The sequence below is a fragment of the Mytilinidion resinicola genome (assembly GCF_010093595.1).
Source record: "Mytilinidion resinicola strain CBS 304.34 unplaced genomic scaffold BDZ99scaffold_10, whole genome shotgun sequence".
NCBI lineage: Eukaryota > Fungi > Ascomycota > Dothideomycetes > Mytilinidiales > Mytilinidiaceae > Mytilinidion > Mytilinidion resinicola.
The window spans coordinates 372,102-391,207 of NW_022985446.1; the positions used below are offsets into that span (position 1 = coordinate 372,102).

General features: G+C 49.8%; 7 protein-coding genes across 7 annotated transcripts; 2 read left to right on the forward strand and 5 right to left on the reverse strand.

The window, feature by feature from the left end:
- Nucleotides 1-1,083: 1,083 nt before the first annotated feature.
- BDZ99DRAFT_571225 (putative D-aminoacylase) lies at nt 1,084-2,709 on the forward strand (the record flags this gene model as incomplete). The annotated part of the gene is made up of 2 exons (XM_033728067.1): nt 1,084-2,166; nt 2,233-2,709. 2 exons carry the CDS (start codon nt 1,084-1,086, stop codon nt 2,707-2,709), a joined length of 1,560 nt encoding a protein of 519 aa, XP_033576354.1.
- Nucleotides 2,710-5,187: 2,478 nt separating this feature from the next.
- Nucleotides 5,188-7,290, reverse strand: BDZ99DRAFT_531626 (HET-domain-containing protein; the record flags this gene model as incomplete). The annotated part of the gene is made up of 2 exons (XM_033726458.1): nt 5,188-6,875; nt 6,978-7,290. The coding sequence occupies 2 exons, from the start codon at nt 7,288-7,290 to the stop codon at nt 5,188-5,190; spliced, it is 2,001 nt and encodes a 666-aa protein (XP_033576355.1).
- A 604-nt stretch (nt 7,291-7,894) lies between these two features.
- BDZ99DRAFT_28131 (uncharacterized protein) lies at nt 7,895-8,759 on the reverse strand. Its single transcript, XM_033714002.1, has 2 exons — nt 8,139-8,759; nt 7,895-8,077 (listed from the first exon to the last, which is right to left on the reverse strand). The coding sequence occupies exon 1, from the start codon at nt 8,590-8,592 to the stop codon at nt 8,140-8,142; it is 453 nt and encodes a 150-aa protein (XP_033576356.1). The 5' UTR covers nt 8,593-8,759; the 3' UTR covers nt 7,895-8,077; nt 8,139.
- Nucleotides 8,760-10,890, reverse strand: BDZ99DRAFT_28134 (uncharacterized protein). The gene is made up of 5 exons (XM_033714003.1): nt 10,369-10,890; nt 10,187-10,313; nt 9,731-10,113; nt 9,136-9,676; nt 8,760-9,085 (listed from the first exon to the last, which is right to left on the reverse strand). Exons 1-5 carry the CDS (start codon nt 10,711-10,713, stop codon nt 8,928-8,930), a joined length of 1,554 nt encoding a protein of 517 aa, XP_033576357.1. The 5' UTR covers nt 10,714-10,890; the 3' UTR covers nt 8,760-8,927.
- A 2,231-nt stretch (nt 10,891-13,121) lies between these two features.
- BDZ99DRAFT_488386 (cytochrome P450 oxidoreductase) lies at nt 13,122-14,974 on the reverse strand (the record flags this gene model as incomplete). The annotated part of the gene is made up of 9 exons (XM_033722902.1): nt 13,122-13,304; nt 13,362-13,442; nt 13,475-13,498; nt 13,540-13,737; nt 13,801-14,214; nt 14,276-14,379; nt 14,410-14,539; nt 14,623-14,714; nt 14,812-14,974. The coding sequence occupies 9 exons, from the start codon at nt 14,972-14,974 to the stop codon at nt 13,122-13,124; spliced, it is 1,389 nt and encodes a 462-aa protein (XP_033576358.1).
- Nucleotides 14,975-15,333: 359 nt separating this feature from the next.
- BDZ99DRAFT_417268 (alpha/beta-hydrolase) lies at nt 15,334-17,112 on the reverse strand (the record flags this gene model as incomplete). Its single annotated transcript, XM_033716815.1, has 6 exons — nt 15,334-15,909; nt 15,960-16,301; nt 16,363-16,547; nt 16,620-16,667; nt 16,720-16,895; nt 16,949-17,112. The coding sequence occupies 6 exons, from the start codon at nt 17,110-17,112 to the stop codon at nt 15,334-15,336; spliced, it is 1,491 nt and encodes a 496-aa protein (XP_033576359.1).
- A 330-nt stretch (nt 17,113-17,442) lies between these two features.
- On the forward strand, nt 17,443-18,607 carry BDZ99DRAFT_571228 (putative maleylacetate reductase; the record flags this gene model as incomplete). Its single annotated transcript, XM_033728068.1, has 2 exons — nt 17,443-17,968; nt 18,029-18,607. 2 exons carry the CDS (start codon nt 17,443-17,445, stop codon nt 18,574-18,576), a joined length of 1,074 nt encoding a protein of 357 aa, XP_033576360.1. The 3' UTR covers nt 18,577-18,607.
- Nucleotides 18,608-19,106: the final 499 nt, after the last annotated feature.

A 19,106-nucleotide genomic window follows, 5' to 3' on the forward strand; every position in this document is an offset into this window, starting at 1 on the left:
GGATTCTCCTTTCCTGCACTCTTACGTTCGCTTCTACGGATTTCATCGGTCCAGTAGCTATGATTACACAAACATCTCGAATTTAATGCTCATTGCTCAACCCACACACCGCCGAATGCTTGCGTGACAAATCATTGGAAAGTTCGTGTTTCAGCTTCCCAATAGTGAACCTTCCAGCATGCATCGAAACAAGGTGATCATAGCAGATGAAGTCGTCCGGAAGTCGCCCAGCACTATAAAGTGCGAAAATGTCCGGTCTATGAATTTTCAACATCGCCGCCATCGTCTTTTGCGCATTCGTTTCGAGTTCTCGAGCCTTTTCCGTTTGACCAAGTTTGCCCACGACCTTGGAGAATGCAAACATGCCTCGTGTCTTGTTCACGATGGGCCACCACATGGACGCAATCCCCTGGCCAATGTGATACCTGCGATTACGAACCGTCAGATATGTTCTATTGCATCAAAGGGAATACATACCATGCAGCAGGATAATCACCGTTCTCCCAGTGCAGAAAGCCCACCGCATAGTGGCTGTTGAGTGTATGCTCGTCGCCGTCTCCGAAAAGCTCCCTGCGGTGAAATCTTTGGCCACCGGCTAGCCTGATTCGTCGACGCAGTCGATCACTCACCGGTTGCCCCACTTTATTGCATTTGAACTACATATGTACACCCTCTCTTTAGGCGGGAATAGCAACGTTCTGGCCAATCAATCCTCAAGTCGGTTAAGTACTAGCCCAGAAAAGAGGTACACCAGGATCAACTTAGTTTAGCGCTATATTTCGCCGGACGTAAAGAGAGGCTGTACAGACGTGGACGCTAGACACGGAAGCTAATGCGTGGCGAGGCGCACCGCCCGGTCAAGTCGGCATCCTGGTACTAACCTACATTCTTGCCTTGACGCTGTTCGGATGAGACTGCTCGCGAGAGATGAAGTTGCCCCGCCTTGCGAACTTGCCCCGCCTCCCATCGTGCCCTCGCCTTAATAAGTCATCGTCGTCCAGCCTTTGGCGGATGACGGTCCTCCCAGAACTCGACAGAGGAAACTAGTCTTTTCTCCTGTACCGTCAATTCGTCGGATTCAATATGGGCATCATGACGGCCGAAATGGTGCTTGCATCCCTCGATTCGACCATCAAAACCATCGCAGCAGTATCGGGAGTCCATGGTGTCTCCATCGGGGTCATGCACTACGGCAAAGTCATCTACAACAAGAGCTTTGGCTTCAGAGATGTCGAAGCCCAGATTCCAGGCGATGACGATACCATTTACTACCTAGGATCGATGACTAAAGGCTTCACCGCTGAAGCCATCGCTATTTTAGTGGAAGAAGGCAAACTTAGCTGGTCCACGCGAGTGAAAGATGTATTGCCAGCGTTTCAACCAAACGACAAGATAATTTACGAGCAAGCGACCATCACGGACCTCCTCAGTCATCGGACCGGGCTCGAGCGTGCAGACGCATTTTGGGCACAGTCGAGCAACAATATCCTTCTTTCGCGCGACCAAGCTCTGTCGACAATCAACCAGCTGCGAGCCGTCACGCCGTTTCGCGCCGAGTACCGGTACAATAACTGGGGCTACGAGATAGCCGGACGCATAATTGAAAAGCTTTCTGGAAAGAAATTCAGCCAATTTCTGACCGAGAAGATATTCGAACCATTGGGAATGACTCGCACCTTCAATGATGACTCGGAATGTCATGGCGCGGACAATGTGGCTCAAGCATACATGACCTTCGACGACGCGTCGCCGGCCCATGTTCCTCGACCACACATGGCGGAAGGGACCCTGATGAACCCTGCTGGTGGCATACAGAGCTGCGTCAAGGATCTCTTGAAGTATTATGGTGCTTTGATGGAAGCTGCAAAAGATCAATTTGATAGTGGCAACACTTCTACTGAGGGTTCACCCTTGAAGCAAGTTGCCCCGCTTCTCAGCAGTAACATTAGAACAGCCTCAAGACTGAGGGAACAGAGCTACGCTTGTGGCTGGGCACGTGTGCAGTTACCAGGTGTCCTCGCCGAGACCTCACGAAACCAAGCGTTGATGCCGGCGATGCCAGTCATGGGCGATGAATTACAACCTCGCCTTGTTTTGTATCACCATGGGATGCTTGTAGGCTTCAACAATGGCGTCTATCTGTTTCCTGAGACAGATACCGCTATCGTACTCCTTTCCAATGCAGTCGCATTGAACGATGGCCCTGGGTAGATTGGCCACCTCATCATGCAGAAATTATTCGACGATCCAGTGAGTTACGACTTCGTCAAACTAGCCCGAGACACCGCCGAGACTGCACGTAACATGATTCCTCAGATCAAAGCCCAACTCGAGAGGGAGCGTGGTAGCGTGGCAGCTCCCAAGTCCCTTGACAAGTATGTGGGCAAATACTACAACAAGGTGCAAACGTTCTATATGCACATTACGGAAAAGCACGGCGTCCTGTGGATGAATTTACAAGGCAATAAAGATGAGAATTACCAACTCCATCACTACAATGGCGACGAGTTCACATGGCTCATGACAAGGAATGAGCAGGTCAAGCGGGGTCGGAATCCCATCGGGTATGCGGAGTATTGGAAAATTCGCTTCGGCTCTGGGAACAAGGACGATATTTCAAAGCTCTTCTGGGTCATCGAGAAAGAATTGCCCGGTGAAGGCATGGAGCTAACGAAAGAGCAAGGCGAGGAACATCATTCTGAGCTTTGAAATGCCCAAGTGTCGGTCCATACATGCACAAGCTACCCCGGGTTTTCAACAGCACCTCTTCTCAAGCTCTCCCGCTCGTAAGGTGATCTTCGATCGCAAGAGACATATCCAGCGGATCGCACTCCTTGGAGTTAGGTTCGACAGCCATGTAGCTTTGGTCCTTTCCACAGCGCGGAAAGGCGACTTAGTCGTTGCTCTCGCACCCGGCTTACTTCCCTTTGTCTTTCATCCTATTCGAGGTGATCCGATATCTACAGGCCTGTTCTCCGCTGTCGGCCCCTTCCTCTCTAGCAGGCTTACTCAGCACCTTGTGTATAACTATCTTTCCTCCTTCCGCTCAATAGCTAGCTTTATCACCATCATCAATACAGCTTTTGGCTACACACCTTGTCTTGTTCCGCTTCCCTCTGACTGTCGCTCACCGTCCATGATCCTTATGAGAATGAGAATGTAACCTTCAGAAAGAAGTCTCGGCTCTTAGGCCTTCTGGACCGCAGGCTACACGGGCATCAAATTTTCCAATTCTTCGCCTTCGATGCTTCTATAACAATTGGGTTAGCAAACATTTTGAGTTACCGTAAGAAACAGGTACTAGTGCCCTACAGTGTTGTCTACGGATTTCTGCTCCTCCCACAATTATGCTACATAGCGTTGGTGCTATTGGGCAGTTATCGTTCCGGTAGCGCTGAGTACGCGGCAGCATGCCGTCGCGATCTAGTGTCCAGCCGTCTAGAGAAGATAACGGAGAGCTGGGGGGAGGATTTCGAGTTCCATAGCCCACTTTTCGTGTCACATTTTAAAGAAAAAGTGGCACAAGATGGAACATCGTGGCAATGGGAAAGGCCTTTGCAAAATTTCAAATTGCATTGACAAGGCCCGCCCTTCGTGCGTTAACACACGTCGACTTCGGGACTGGTCTATGCGTTTGGAGACAATGGAAGCTGATTATTGAATATATTCGCTTTTCAATTCTGGACGCAGCTGCCTATGCTTCTCCTAGGTTTCCTATCCCTCCGCTGTAGATGCTCTCTCCGACAAATGTTAGGAGTTACACTAATACAGCCCCGTGAATTCAAAAACAGATGCCCTGCCAGAAAAACAAGAAGAAAAAGAAGCTGGCAAATCGCCAATGTAAATGCAAACGCTGAAATGCGCAACCCTCAATCGAAAGAAACACCAACACCAAACGCCCCAAACCACCCACCCAACATCCATGCAAATGCTTTCTAGAGAAACGAACAATAGAAATTTAATGTTATACACCCCAATCACCCACCCTGGCATCAAAACTCCCTCCCCACAAGTCTTCGATCCGCAAACACCATCTCACTACTGCCATTCTTCCCTCCCAGCATAACCCTCAAATCCACCTCCTCGCACACCCTCCTCGCACATCCTCCCACAGCCTTCAAATTCCTCGTATACCGCGCCGGCGGCATCTTCGGCCCCACCCAACTCGGCACCCCGAGCAACGTCGCCGCCTCATCCGGCCCATCATCATGGTTCGTAAGCATGATCACGCTGCCGAAACGCGGCCGGTGCGTCGTCGTTCCCGTTGAAGTGGTGGCCGTATCCATCGCCACCATACAACAGCTGTCGCTCTTGCTGTACATCAACGGGGCCATTGTACGGACTCATCTGCGGGTATATGGGATACAGCCCTGATCCCGCATTGGATTAATTTGCCTAAGCACTAGCATAATGCCTGTGCTATGAAGGCAAAGATTTTATCCAGCCCGGTAATAACCTGGAGTCAAAGAGGGCAAGAACTCACCACCAGCGATGGCACTTCTGCGTCGCCGGCGCCAAACTTCGAGACGGTTCACGGGACGCGAGCGCCTGTGTTCGATGTCGTGTTGGGTGTGTTACTGGGAGAGAAAAGGTGTGGAGGCGAAGTTGGGGTATTGATATGGGGTCATTGATCAAGCGGTGATCAATGAGGTACTGTTCGTGTACAAGAGCATTCTGGAGGAGTGGGTTCGAGCCGGTGATCTAAGACTTAGGTTGAAATTGATGTGAACTCTGCTGTATTGTAGACGCCGTAAGGGCGGACTATATAGATGAACTACCCCTTGGGGCGCTCCCTTGGGCGCTCCCTTGACAGCAAGGGAGCAACACAATTCCGTAAGGGAGATACTGCAACTCCGTAAGGAAGAGAAAGGGAGAGAAGGGAGAAAAAGGGATAGGTAGGGGGGTGGTATGCACGCACGCAGGTGATCGTGAACCGTATGAGTTGTTGATCCTAGGTTGCTGCAACCCGAGTCTAAGCGATCGCATTGAGGAGATAAAGGCCGTAGAGTAGGGTCGTCGTACTGTTTCTTAGAATTAAATTTTTCGCACTTCTTGCTTCTAGAGCTTTCGAAATTGGGTGTCTGGGTGATTTGTTAATCGAGTTATGAATCTAGGTGGTAGTATCCAAAATACAGTGCTTTGTGGCATATACAATGATAGCTTACCAGACATGTTGATTCCGAGCACTTAGATGATTGTGACCCACCGCGGTGTGAGTTTCCTGAAGGCTCTCTGCAGTCTATCCTGGCTGCTCAGGAAGACTCCTATGCGGCGATACTTCCCACTTTCCGTGCTTTCCAGCACTAATCCGTATGGACAAGAGTTATTGGCTGTAGCCACTTTGCCCTCTACCTGCTGATGATCCGTAGTATAGAACAGTGCTGCCAATGCCAGCTCCCGCGGAGGGGGCCGTTGCACGATATCCTCATCGAAGAGCAGGGCGTCCTCTCCAGACGACTCCGGTAGAAGGAATTGTCTGTTCCGTCCGACACGGTCACGAATAGTCACTGTAGTAAGACCTGAGACTCCGGTTTCAGCTTGTAGGTCCCAGGTAGCATCAACTACGGGTACATTCATCCGAACATAACCACCGCTGACCTCGCCCGTCTCACGCCCTTTGGTGATGTCGACGTAGACTCGGAGAACCGCTACGAGCCCATACGATTGAGACGGAAACACGGTCTTGGAGCACCATGCGAATGACACCGGACCTTCGATACTTGCCCATGACCACGACGGCGCGCGGTACTCACGCGGCCGGTAGCATTTGTTCTCACCAGGGTGAATCTTCGGTATCCAAAGAAGACTTCTAGGTAGAGATTTGCGCCATAAACCGGCAGCATAATCTTCCTCTAGCAAAAGGTGACGCATCTCGTCTGCTACGCCCGAAAGCGCAGGAAGCTTATCGCGAAGAACCGTCAGACCACCGAGCGAATACAGTTCGACGAGTGAGTTCCAGTGCGCATAAAGCGGTTTGACCATCTTGAACTTTCCTATGAACTCCCCATTGACCACTTTCGATAATGTTTCTGGCAATATCGCAGATGCAGTTGCGCCTAGAGCTAAGCTCTTCAGCTGATTGACACGATTGTGTCGGAGGGTCTTCGGGAGAGCAATCGGAAAACTCTCGCAAGCGCTCATGGTGTGACATTCCCAGAATATTTGAGTCTTTGTGAAGTGCACGACGCGAGGGGAGAGGAGGCGCTCTTGCAGAAACCACGCGCGGCGGCTTAGTGGAACGTCATTGAGTTGTGTTTGCCAGATTTTTTGGCCAGGCAGGACTGTGTAAGTTTCCTCTATGATGCCGTCCCAATCGTCCCATTTGATAGTGACTTGTGAAGGCGGGATCAGGCGAGGGTCGCGCGTAAAGAAGCACCCCTCGGTGCTATCGACGGCGCCAGTGGCAGCGATGTTGACGCGGGAGTACTTGTAGACTTTCCCCATAAGGGCAGCTTCGCGTTTCCAGTCGGCAGCGGAATTTTGGATGATTGCCAGGCTATCGATCCAGAGGTATCTGATACCAGCGCGTTTAGTGACAGCAATGGCATCGCGGAAGGTTTTAGGCAGAGTTTGAAGAGGAATCTCATCACACAAGTCTTTTAAATTAGACGCAAGAAGTCGTAGAATGGCAGATTTTCCCCAGCAATGGCTGAGTGTAGCGTACGGTATCCCTTCCAGTGCAGAAGTCGATATTATGAGCCGTGGATTCGTATTACTGTCTGGTAGTCCTAAATCAAGGAGGCGAGTCGGCACCCATGTGGCTTGGCCTGATTGCTTGCATTTGGGATGCTCGAGGATACAGTTCGCTGTCCAACGCTCGATAAGAGCCCAGCTAGATGCTGAATTCGTTGATGTTTCGGGGACGTAGTCGCTGACTGGATGCTCTTTTCGAGTAAATCAGAACATTATTTTTCACGTCTAGCCACTCCTGAAAACAATTCGTTCATATCTCACGAAAAGAAATGAGAGTATAGTACCTGTATATACCTCTAAATTGAAAATGACGGATTCAGAGCGACGCACGTTGAAAGAAAGATCAAAGGCGTGTTTTGTGCGAGCGGAAGATGTATCAGAGCTACAAACAGTAACGTGATCGCCAAGGTTTAGAGCGGATATATAGTTTGCGGACGTAGCACTGTGCTTTAAAATGTTGCGTAGCTGCCAGCAGATCTGGCATCCTCCGAGAGCTGACGCGCAGAGTGCATCAACGGAAGGCTGGTGGGGGATGCTTTCATAGACGCCCGGCCGGCGGACTATCCGTAGAATTTCCAAGCAGGCATTGCAAAGCATGGCGAGTGTATTTCATGGCCATGGCAGTGTTTGGTGTTGTCAGGCCGCAGCTGAGGAAGCTGGTGCTTGGATCGGATCTGTCGGCTAGGGCGCCTGCCCGCGTCCGGTGAACTAGCGCGGATATCAAGCCACAAAAGTCAGGTGCAAAAGAGGGGTAATCTCGAAAGTAACGCCTCATGGTACCGTGCTTTTAGCAGATTCAGCTCAGCCTCGGTAAGATATAGTCTAAAAAAGAGCTTCCTCCGTTCTATCCCCACTAGTGTACCTGTGGCGTCAAATCCGCGCTAGTTCACCGGACGTGAGCAGGCGCTGTAGGTACAACTCATACTTTCCTCACTGATCCTTTGCCCTTCCTACGTCAGCTGCCAATACACTAAGTTCACCTCCACACTCCTCTCTCCTAGCAACATTCTCTCCTAGCAACATTCTCTCCTAGCAACACACCCAGCACGACATCGACCTTGGGCGCTCACGTCCCGTGAACGGTCTCCAAGTTCAGCGGCGACGACCCAGACGTGCCATCGCTGGTGAGGAGTAGTGTTCCGGCAACGACACGGCGAAAAGATTTGCCTAAGCACTGCTCCGATGCGGGATTAGGGTTGACTCAGGTTGAAATTGATGTGAACTCTCATTTCTATGGGTGTCTAGCTCGTTGTTTATATACTAGGGGAAGGAGGGGGGCCAGCCCCGGGGGCATAACGTGGTATCTCTTCCTGACGCGTTACTTGATTCATCCTGTTTCCTGATACAGTACTGATACCGTGCTGCAGCACTGCTGTTGCACTACCTGTTACTTCCTCCTGTATCAGCATGCTATCCTGATACGTTACTGCATATGAGTTGCTGACCCTAGGTTGTAGTGCTGCAACCCGAGTGGTTGTATAGCACGGGATATACTAGCTCTTCCGCGAGATTGGAGTACAGAAGAATAAGCGAAATTTGTAGGGGATTGAGTTGATAGCAGGAAACGTCCGGGTTTCGAGGAGGTAGATTAAATTTTGGCTCTACCACACGGGCTGGGGGGAGTAGGATTTTTTGTCCTTGTTGGCATGGTGTTGAATTAGTTAACTCTACGGCGAGCAGTGTAGGGGCGCTAAGGCAGTGCGAGAGCAGCATGGATCGCAGAGGAGAAGGAAGGAAGTCGCGAGTGGTGTTTGGTATAAAGACGCGAGACCCTAGTTCTGGTTCTCTGAGGCTAAATAGGGACTGGCGGTAATGCCCAGTTGTGGTCCCCGAGGACCCGCCGTTAGGTGAAGGTGGTGGCACCTTTCTTGTACTCATGCAGTATGTATATATTACCATTGAACCGCAATGAAGCACTCCAGAACCTTGAGGTCCGCGCCTCACCTTTTTGAGGGGTGATTCATTTTACGTATTTGGCTAGTCAGATCGGGCAGCACCTTCCTCCGTGTTTTCAAATAACCCTAACACTGCTGAGTCGTTCGTTACTCAGCCTTACTACCCCTGGAGGCTGTTCTATCATGCTCAACGGTTTCGAACATGAGCTGAATTAATCCAGTGGCACTGACCTTGAGAAAGAATGTGTACACGTTGATGTCATTAGTGCACCAGGGTAGCATCCAGTACACAAGGGCAGGTTCCGCTTCTCGCGGCACAGAAGGGAATGGCTCTCGGCGCTATTTCACACCCGCGTCACACTCAACGGTTGGTGATTGGAGTGGGAGTCGGGCGATTTCTCCAAACCAAAGAAGGAACTTCGAAGTAAGCCGTCCAGGATAGAGAGACGGATCCACGACTGGCAATTTTATTTCGGCACTACGAGAGAGAAATTCCACTGGAAGGTTCTTAGCGAGACTACTTCAGAAGGCGAGCGTGAGAACTTACCATGTCTAGAAATAAGGCCGTCTAGATTCAATGCAAAAGTGGTCTCGGCGGAATCCCCGTCAACAGCATTACGATGCTGGAAATGCGTTTTTGGCTGTGCCCCATACTTTAACCGGCAAATCCCAATAATCATATCAATCCCCTGTTCGATACGACGGCAGGAGTCCTCCTGTTCTGCCTGGTCGCCTCTATGGCCAACTAAAAGGCGATGAAGAGCAACCTGAATTTGCTCCAAGTTCATCGCTAGCCCGATGAACGTAAGGATTAGTGGCAAACCCTGGGACAAGTGCGCTGTCTTTGGTGTACGAAGAGCTTTATCGCATCTTTCTAGGAGCAGATCCAGTTGTGTGCTTTGGATGAGTGCCAAATGTGATTTGAGCTGATGGTATAGCAACTCCAAGCCTAGGTTATCACTCATTGGCAGCGGCGTATTGCGAGACAGAGCCTGGAGATTTGGAATGCTGCGGAGGAGACTTGGGGAATGGGTGAAACAATGCGTCATAATGAGAAGCTTTGCCATTTCGGCCAAGGTTTCATTACCCTGATTTGGGTTAGCATATAATTAATATTCATGAAGAACCTAAGGTACACTGACCGTGCATTCATAGTACCCAAATACTTGGGTGATAAGTTCTCTATATAGCACATTGCACTCGCTTGTCCCCGGGTAGAGCGCGAAAGGAACGTCTCCGATGCCAGTGTAAATCACTGACGAGATGTACTGCGCGTATTTGGAACCATTAGAACCATTAGACAAGTCCAATCCTAGAGCAATTTCCCGGACGGTTTTCTTGAGGTATTCAGTTCCCGGTAGGGGGGTCTTAATCAGGACTCCTTCTTGGACGTTTTCTTCCACTAAAGGTGGAGTAATTCTCCAGCTTAAAGTGAGGACATATTTTCGCTCACTACGCCAAGACTCAATTCTGTCGGTCCAAGATTTCTGGATTTCGCTCTCCTGGTATGGGCGGCGCAGAACGGCTGATAGCAGTCAGCGTTGAATCGACCAAATAAGCACAACTCGTCTATCTAGGGAAACACACTGTAGGCGTACCTGGGAGGAATTGGGGGGCTAGATCGTACAGGCTCCCCCTGTTACATTCGAGGCGTGTATGCATATTATCAACGAGCGAGGGGTGTGACCTTTTCAGGCACCTTTCGCATATATTTGACGAATCGCACTATAGCAACCTGTTAGCTAACTTTAGCTAAAGTAGTTTCCATACTGTCACCTACTCTGTCTCGTTGGATTACGCAACGCCAGCATGCGCCTATCTTTCTCATTCTATGTGCATCCTTTGCCACTTCCGGTCTAAGGTGTCCCCCAAGTTTTCTGCCGCCGGGCCGCTTCCTTAGCGTTACAGTTGCAGTGGTACGCCTTTCAGGAGTTTGAAAAGGGTCCCGTGGCGTTTGGTATGCCAAATCAAGCCCAAAGCCGACTGAGGAAATCTCTAGGGCTGGATCCTTCATGGCGCCGATATCGCTCAATCGAAATTCAAGAGGCATAATGCTTGTTGACGCAACACCCGGAGCTGGTCTGCCTAACTGCCTCTCAATGGACGTGTTAAGGCTAGAAGGCATCAGTCTCCTAGGGTTGGTAATGGGGGGCAACGAAATGTCCTCGTAGCACTCGGGATCAAAGACCGGGTTGCGTTCCCGACAACAGTCGCCACAGAAAAACCCTTGGTCATCCCGCGGAGTAGACTGTGCTATTTCCCAGACTGCAGAGGCCGACGGTCTGCTTGATGGTTCTTCAGCAATCATTTTACGAACAAAGTTCAAAAAAGCTCTTCCATCATTTTTGAAATTCGGTTCAATGCTGTCCAACCACGCATAAACTCGAGAAATGTTCTGGCTGAAACACTCGCTGCCACTGCCTGCTAGGTAGGAATTGAACTCCATGATGGACTTGAGGGCGAGGACTGTAAGAATTTCGACGAAGACGCAACCTAGGGAGAATACGTCGGAAGCACGACCTACTGCTTTGCCTTCAGGGCTAGTTACTTCTGGTGCCGCCCACTAGAAAAGCTCAGTATATTTGTGATGCTAGTTGGGGGTATAAACTCACAATTGGGGTGCAGGCTAAAGGACCTTCGCTGATGCTATCGGCATTGTTGGAGAAATCACTTGCAATACCAAAATCCGTAAAAAGAACCAAGCCATTGTGGATGAGAATATTGCGTGGTTTGATGTCCTTGTGCTTCTTGCTCTGAGAGTGAATAAAGGCTAAAGCGGAGCTCAAGCACCCAAAAGACGATAAGAGAATCTCTTCGGACTTGCTGCACACAAGCGCTGTCGCGGCAGGTTGCCTGGCTCCGGGGGACGCACTGGACGATGTGCTACTAGCTTCTTCAAAGTAGACATCAAGGAAGTACTGAAGGTCGTACTCTGCGACGGGTTCCAGGAGAATAGAATAGTATGTGTTGCCCTCGATGTAGCTGCCGACAACCTTGACAATATGTCGATGGGAAAGCGATCGCATTATGTTGACTTCGTTCTGTATCTGTCGAAGCACGTCTTTTCTGAAGCACCACCTAATTCTCTTACACGCCAACACGCGCCGACTCCTGCGGCATTCAACCTTCGTGACCCACCCATGTCGGCCTTCACCAAGCGGCTCCAGCATCCGAACCGGAAGGGTCTCGCGGATGCCAAACCGGCAGTCGTACCCGTCGCAAGGGTTCTTACAGCAATCCCACCTGCATGTCGACGTTGCTTTTTTGGCCTCTGCTGCATCCTCGGAGCTGGAAATCGGAATCTGCTTTACATCGGCCATCGCATTCTAGAAGTTAATGAGGTAAGTTGAACCTTATACAAGAGATTATCAATGGTTCCGATGAGGTGTTGTAACAAGGCTGAAGCTGTGTCTGCTACCTACGGCCAGCTCATGACGCATGCGGGCAGCCGGTCTGCGCCATGGAACAGGGCGGGGGCGGGGGGTGATACACGACGACTCGGCGTTCCTCAATCGATCTAGGAAGATCAACGTTATGTGAGTGCAGCCTCCCTGAATCACATAATCTATAGTATTTGGTGGTATGAATAGGAGAACTCTAGGTAGGATGTGGACGAAGTGAGGTAAGAGGAGCAAGCCAGCCTCCTTAGTCACGTGATATTCACTTCAATCTCTTCCTAATCCTGTATTCACAGCTAAAGTATTAGAATACAGACGCGCGTCGCCTGATCCTCGTGAACGAAACGAAAATACCCTTAGTGGGTACATGTTGCTCGACTGTCGCGCAGGGCATGTGATTCTTGGCAGAATGTAGACATCTATGGACTTGTTTTAGGCCGCATGGATTCGAGGCCTTGGATGATCCTAGTGCTCCAATGGGTTTGTATGTCCGCGATTCCCGGCCTCTTATTAGTTCGATTTACTAGTCACATGACCTACACGTGATTTCTCCGTGCTACTGTAAGATTTCTACGTGCCTCTAACGTACTTATAGAGCTATATTAGCTACTCTTTAACATTATACGGCCTTTTTCTTATACATCTTCTGGCACAAGTTAGCAGCCTACCGTAATCTTTAACACTATCCCTCTGCTAAGATCTTTCCATGCTAAACTATTTTAGGGAATTTACTGACTACTTTAGGTAAATATATACTACATCAGCCTTATTGTGGAGCTCCTGGTGCTCCTGGCGCTCCGCAGCGATCTCTGGTGCACATGGCAGCGTGTGAAGCTTGTCGAGCGGTTTTGTCGATGGGCCGAATTGCTCTCAATAGCTGCAAGATAAATGAACACGAACTCACAACTTATAGTCCTACGATAATTAATTGTTATGCCATCTACTGAGTAAGTATCATATAAAATTTCACACCCTGTACAGTCTCACAAACCCAGGTCAAAATAAGGTACCTAAGTCCAAGATCTGGTCACGTCTATGGGTTGTCCTGCTACGTGTCACTGCTTTGATATCAGGTAAGCTAAATCATATCTCTATCCTCATTTACTCACTTCTATAAAGCAGTGTTAATATAATATCATCTCAGCGATACTCGACAATTGATATTCTTCTGCTTGACGAACCAGACATTCTGGCATTCGAGTTCTTCCTCCGGTCTGACTAGATCAAAGTCAAATCGATACACCAATACGGGCACAAGCTTCGACATTTCCAAGAGGCTTATGTTCTTTCCAATACAGGTGCGTGATCCGTGGCCGAACTAAATATAACCATATTAGCATGTTATACAATAGCGATTGAATTGATCTAGGGATACCGGTAAATAATAACCGTCTATTCGAGACAATTGCTGTTTATCGTTGATCAGCCACCTCTCAGGCCGATATAGTGCCGCATCCTGTCCGAAACGTCCTTGTTGGGATGGGCAACCCATGTGTTGATACCGATCACCGTCTGATGGACTATCTTCAACCCAAAAACATACGATTACTTACTCCGGCCGGGAAAAACACCCCCAGAATCTCAGCACCACCGCTTAGTACTACTCCTCCTAAAGGTAAGCCTGTAGCCGGGTGGACGCTGAGAGCTTCTTTGATGCAAGCTTGTAGATATGGTAATCTTTGGGCGTCTTGGAACGAGAAGTCTTCGATAGTCTTTCCAGGCTGTAGTTTTTCATCGAGTTCACTGCGAAGCTATTTGTGCCCCTGTCAGCTCGACCTATAATTGAATTTTGTAGACGTATGGGAGTGCGTTACCTCAGCGAGCATGTTTGGATTGCGAATTAGATGGTACATAACTGCGGACAGCGAGATCGATGTCTTGTCAGAGCCGGCACCAATGTTGGTAATACATGTGCTGAACACATCAGTGAAGGTGAATTTTTCAGGATCTGCTTTGTGCTGCGCGAGTATTCTCGACACAAAATCATCGTCTGTGCCTCCGCCCTCTTTTTCTGCGAGTCGCTGCTGTCTGTCCTGAAGCTGGGCGCCAACGAAGCTCATCATGTGGGACATACCGCCGCTGCCGAGCTTTGCCAGCAATTTGGATGCAATTGGGTGTACCTCTGAAACCACTCCGATCCGTGAAGCATATTTCAGATAGGAATGGAGACTTGTAAACATTCCTCGTGCGTCCTCACAGCGGTCCAGGAACCCAAATCTTTTCGAAAGCTGCACCCGATTAGCAGCTAGAATATAAGTTTTGTTTCTTTCGGTCGGAACAATGCCATACTGTGATGTAACCGATTCCATCGAATGCATAACATTGCAACCAATGCTGCACATTGATTGGGCGACCTGTTGCAGCGACCTCATTCAGGCGCTGTACAAACAACCCTACTCACTCATCAACAAATCGCTCCATACGTAACAGGGTATTTGCAGAGTAAAGATTCGCAACTTTTCGTCGCATCAGTGCGTGTTGTGCTGGGTGGCGTTCGGTGAAGAGGTCCGAATTTGTTGGATCTGGATTTCCGGAAGCAATATACCACGGCGACTTCAAGGGCGACTATTAGCTGATATTTCCCCCAAGTTGGAAAGCAGTGATGAGGCGTGGGATGACTAGCAGATTGGCCACACTTTATAGAATTTGGTTCCTAGCCCGTATATGGTCTTTTCTGCTGCCGGATCGTCTATACTATACTCATTCGGAGTAATGCGCACAATCGGGCCTAAGTAATCGATTAGCAGCATTGCAGATGCTGGTAGGATTATACTGTAACTCGCCGAGCTTCGCATGAAGTTGAACCGAGCGTTTCTCAAATGTACCCTCGTAGACTTCGCGTAAATACCATAGTCGCGAAAAACGTGCCCAAAATGGCCCAGGCACTCCCCTCAGAGGATCAGCAATAGCGCGCACCACCACGTATATCGAAGCAAGAGCTACAATCGCTACAATCGCTACCAATGCGACGGAAGCAAGTTGGGCCATCGTTAGGTGAGGCAATAGCTTGGATATACCCAGTTACGGTCGAGTTTGTTGGTACGGATGATAATACTCAGTACATGTGACGAGAGTGCCACTGGCTCGACCTTTCGAAGTGAGGGTTCCCTGCTCCAACCTCAACGCTCAGACAGGCTGCGGGGAGCTGTCAAACCCCGCGTTTGGGGATTTTTGCGGGTTTGCCACATGTGCGCGTGTGGGGTCAGTGAATATGAAATACTCAGACATCTGCCACCCTGTCGTGGCCATGCACCTTGTGTCCAATCAAAACCTAGGTACTACAATGACATTGCTTTACGGGAGGTCAATTTAATCATCATATTTGAGCGTTTTTAGTCAACAGTAATCTAATTTAGTAGGCTGACACGGCCCGTTATCAATGGCACGACTGCTGCATTAAACTTTGCCCAGCCGACTTTGTTCACGAGGTCGAGATGAGCTCGTCGTCTCCGCATGTCTACTGCAGATTGGTCGATACTTTTCACCTCTCCATACGGTCCAAACGCGAAAGCACTAGCAGCATCCCACGGAGCCCTCCCGTTTATGAACTTTATCCATTTCGTCCGCATCGCCTTTCCTACAGTTTCTGCTGCTGGATTTGAAGTTTCAAATCCGCCGAAAAGAAATATCAAATCCACAGCATGATGAGCGCGATTCGATGGTTGCCAGGGATTTGGCTGATCGAGCAAGTAGCGGTACGCTGGTTTTCCGGAGTCCAGCCATAGCTGCTGAACCTTTTCCACCGGTAGCGCGAACCTCTGGTCGGTGATCAAGTCGAGAGCTCCGGTTTTGCAAGACGTGCTTCGATCGGGCAGGATGCCGTACAAGCGCTTCACAGCCGAACTGTCGTCGCCGATGTTGTTGAAGCATTCTGCTATGTAACCGGGCTCTAGCGTCTCAATTCCATTCCTCCATATAATACTCTGGCTACGTTAGTTTCTCTCTACACTGAGAAATTGTAATAGAGGCCTACCTCATACTCAACATCTCCAATGAGTATCTGCGTAGTATTTCCTGTTTTATTTTCCCAATTTTCAAAGGCAGGTTCCATCTGAATCCAGATAGATCTAATGCCGAGATTGGCCTGCGCTTTGAGAAGCATATCCGGTGGAGCAGTTGCCATATCCGTGTAACCCAATTTCTCAAGCTCACTAGCTACATTATGTATCAGAGCAGTCCCATATTGGGCTGGCAATGGTGGCGATAGGTACAGTGTTCCTGAAGAAAGTATCGTTTGGCGTACGGGAGCTTGGGCTACGACATGTGCATGGCAGAAGACCGCGCCTGCACTCTCGCCAGCAAGTGTTATGTTTGCCTAGCTTAAGTAAGAAAAGAATACTGAGGTTGATTGGTTTCAACTTGATGAGAGCTCCTACCGGGTCACCGCCAAATCCTCCGATATGTTCAACAACCCAGTCGATTGCCAGCCTCTGGTCTTTGAGAGTCAAGTTCCTTTCACCTTTGCCGTTCCCAAAAGCGAACATGTTCAACCGATATTGAATACCCACCGCTATAAACGGGTACCCAAGGTCTACAGAATCAGAGACAATTCTGGTCATATCTGTGGTGCAGAGTTTGCGTTAACAGTGTGTCTAGTACAGACGGGGACGAAATACGAATTGAAAGGACTAACCACACAAACCTGAAGCCGAACTCCCGAATGTCGCAATCTGGGAACCACCTAGATGGGATTAGGTAAGCACTATTCTTTCGCAGAGTCCTGTAATGCATACCGTGAATCCACACCAAAACAGGCAGCAATTGGGGGTTAGGCCCCGGTTCAAAAGGCGGCATTGTAACGTCTAGATTCAGGCATTGGAATTCATTTTCTGGCTCAGTGGGCAGCTCGATATCTTGAGGTATGCGCAGAAGGTGTCGCACGTCGAAGTTGAGTTGCGGGCAACGAGGCCTACGGGAGTCAGCGAGAGCCGCTGTGCAAACCAGCAGTCTGAGATAGAGTACCCGTAACGAGAACAGTCCACTTTGCCCTCAAGCTGGGTTGGGCATGCGCGCGCAAATCTGGTGGTTATGGTCCCGTACGGGATGCCTCTGAACTTCCAGAGTTTCCCAACCTGGAGTCCTTCCAGGCGGGCGCCTAGAGAGGCATGATTCAGAGTGACACACATAGCGAACAGAGGAGCTAAAACTGGTGATTTAGAAGTGTGGTTCCTACGAGTTCTCTGCAGTCTGCAGATACATCGTCCGTAATTCTTGAATGCAGTCCCCCAATGATGTTCCCCGCGAATGTGGGGTAGATTTTCGTGTCCAGAGCAGCACACACCACGGGACGATGAGGGTAAGCAAGCGGAGAGGACGTAACCAAGCCTGAAACGGGAGCTACCAAGTGGCCAGGTGGGGTACGTACAGGTGTTCCAATCCAATGTAGCCTGTATCCTGTGCAAAGATACGTCTGAGGTATTTGGTCTCGCAGCGCGCACCACATATGTTGGTAAACGATGGCTAGCTTTGAGTACAACGGAAACCCCAGCCGAGTCATATTTGGCTCAGGCACACTGTCGATGCTGGCCGCGGAGCTGGCACGGCTCGAAGTGTGCACGCCTCTCTTTCTCTCCACGCCGGAGCAACAAGGTCCCACCCTCGAGCTGGCCAAGTCTCTCGGAGCGCGCGCCGACCATCTCTTTGCTGAAGCAACTATGCACACGCCCCTCCACATCACCGAGAAAGCACTGGGCGTTGCAAACACGTGCGGAGTTGACAGCTTCGTTTCGCTCGGCGGTGGCAGCACCATTGGGCTCGGTAAGGCGCTCAGCGTGCGGACCGGTCTGGTGCATATTTGCATCCCGACCACGTATGCGGGTAGTGAGATGACCCCGATACTGGGTGAGACGGTCAACGGGCTCAAGACGACGCGCAGAGATCCAGCGATACTTCCCACTACAGTCATTTATGACGTCGACCTTACACTCACACTACCCGCCATGATGAGTGCTACTAGTGGGATAAACGCAATTGCGCACGCAGGTTAGCCTCTCCGGGCACGAAAGTCTCCATAACCATACTGACAGTTACTCCTCTCGACAGTGGAGGCTCTCTATGCAGCCAACAAAAATCCAATTGTCAGCGTCCTCGCGCTTGAAGGCATACGACCTCTTGCCCGATCACTTCCGACTCTGGTCTCGTCGCCAAGCGATATCAGTGCCAGGAAAGATGCCTTGTTCGGCGCGTGGCTTTGCGGATTTTGCCTCGGTAGCGTCGATATGGCACTTCACCACAAACTTTGCCACACCCTCGGAGGTTCTTTCAATCTCCCTCACGCCGAGACACATACGATCATTCTACCACATGCTCTCGCGTACAACGCTCCCGCAATCCCGGAAGCCATGCAGAAACTTGCAGAGGTGCTGCCGGACAGTGACGGAGATGCAATTAAGGGACTGAATGTGTTATTAGAACGACTAGGCGTAAGAACAGCACTAAAAGATTTCGGTCTGACAGAAGAAGATGTCACCAAGGCGGCTGAGATCGCACTGTCAAAGCCGTATCCTAACCCGAGAACGCTTGAAATGGCTTCGATTCAAGAACTTATTCGGAGGGCTTGGGTAGGAGAAAAGGCTAGAGCAGATCTGTAGATTCCACGCAAATGGATTAGTTGGTATTTGGAATACGTTGGCCCCGCCTTTAGAGATTGGATCTCACCGTGAATTGTCTATTCGAGTAAATGTAATATAATCGAGCTACGGCCATTGCTTCGCCAAACATTCCACCTGTCAGCTTAGCAGCAGGCCTATTTGAGGATTCTGCATAGGAACAATAGCTAAGGTACTGTATTGCTATGTATAGAATTTGCAGTACAAAGAGAGAAGAGGGTCGCGGGTCCAGCGGCCTGAAACAGGCTGGCTGAGCTAGCTCGCTTAGCAATCACGTGATCCAGGTGATTGCCCCCTTGACAACAAGTGAATAACGCTTCAGAAACAAAGGGAAACGCCGTCCAAGGCCTGATAACTTAACCCTGTACGGAGTTATTTTGAAGAGCTTTATATATGAAGCTATTGCCCCGATGTTCTCTCAAATCAGTACCTCCAGGGTGCGATACGAGGAAACCCGTTGGTGGTACCGCCGGTTTTACTTCATCATCTGCTGGATAAGCGAGGAATATCAC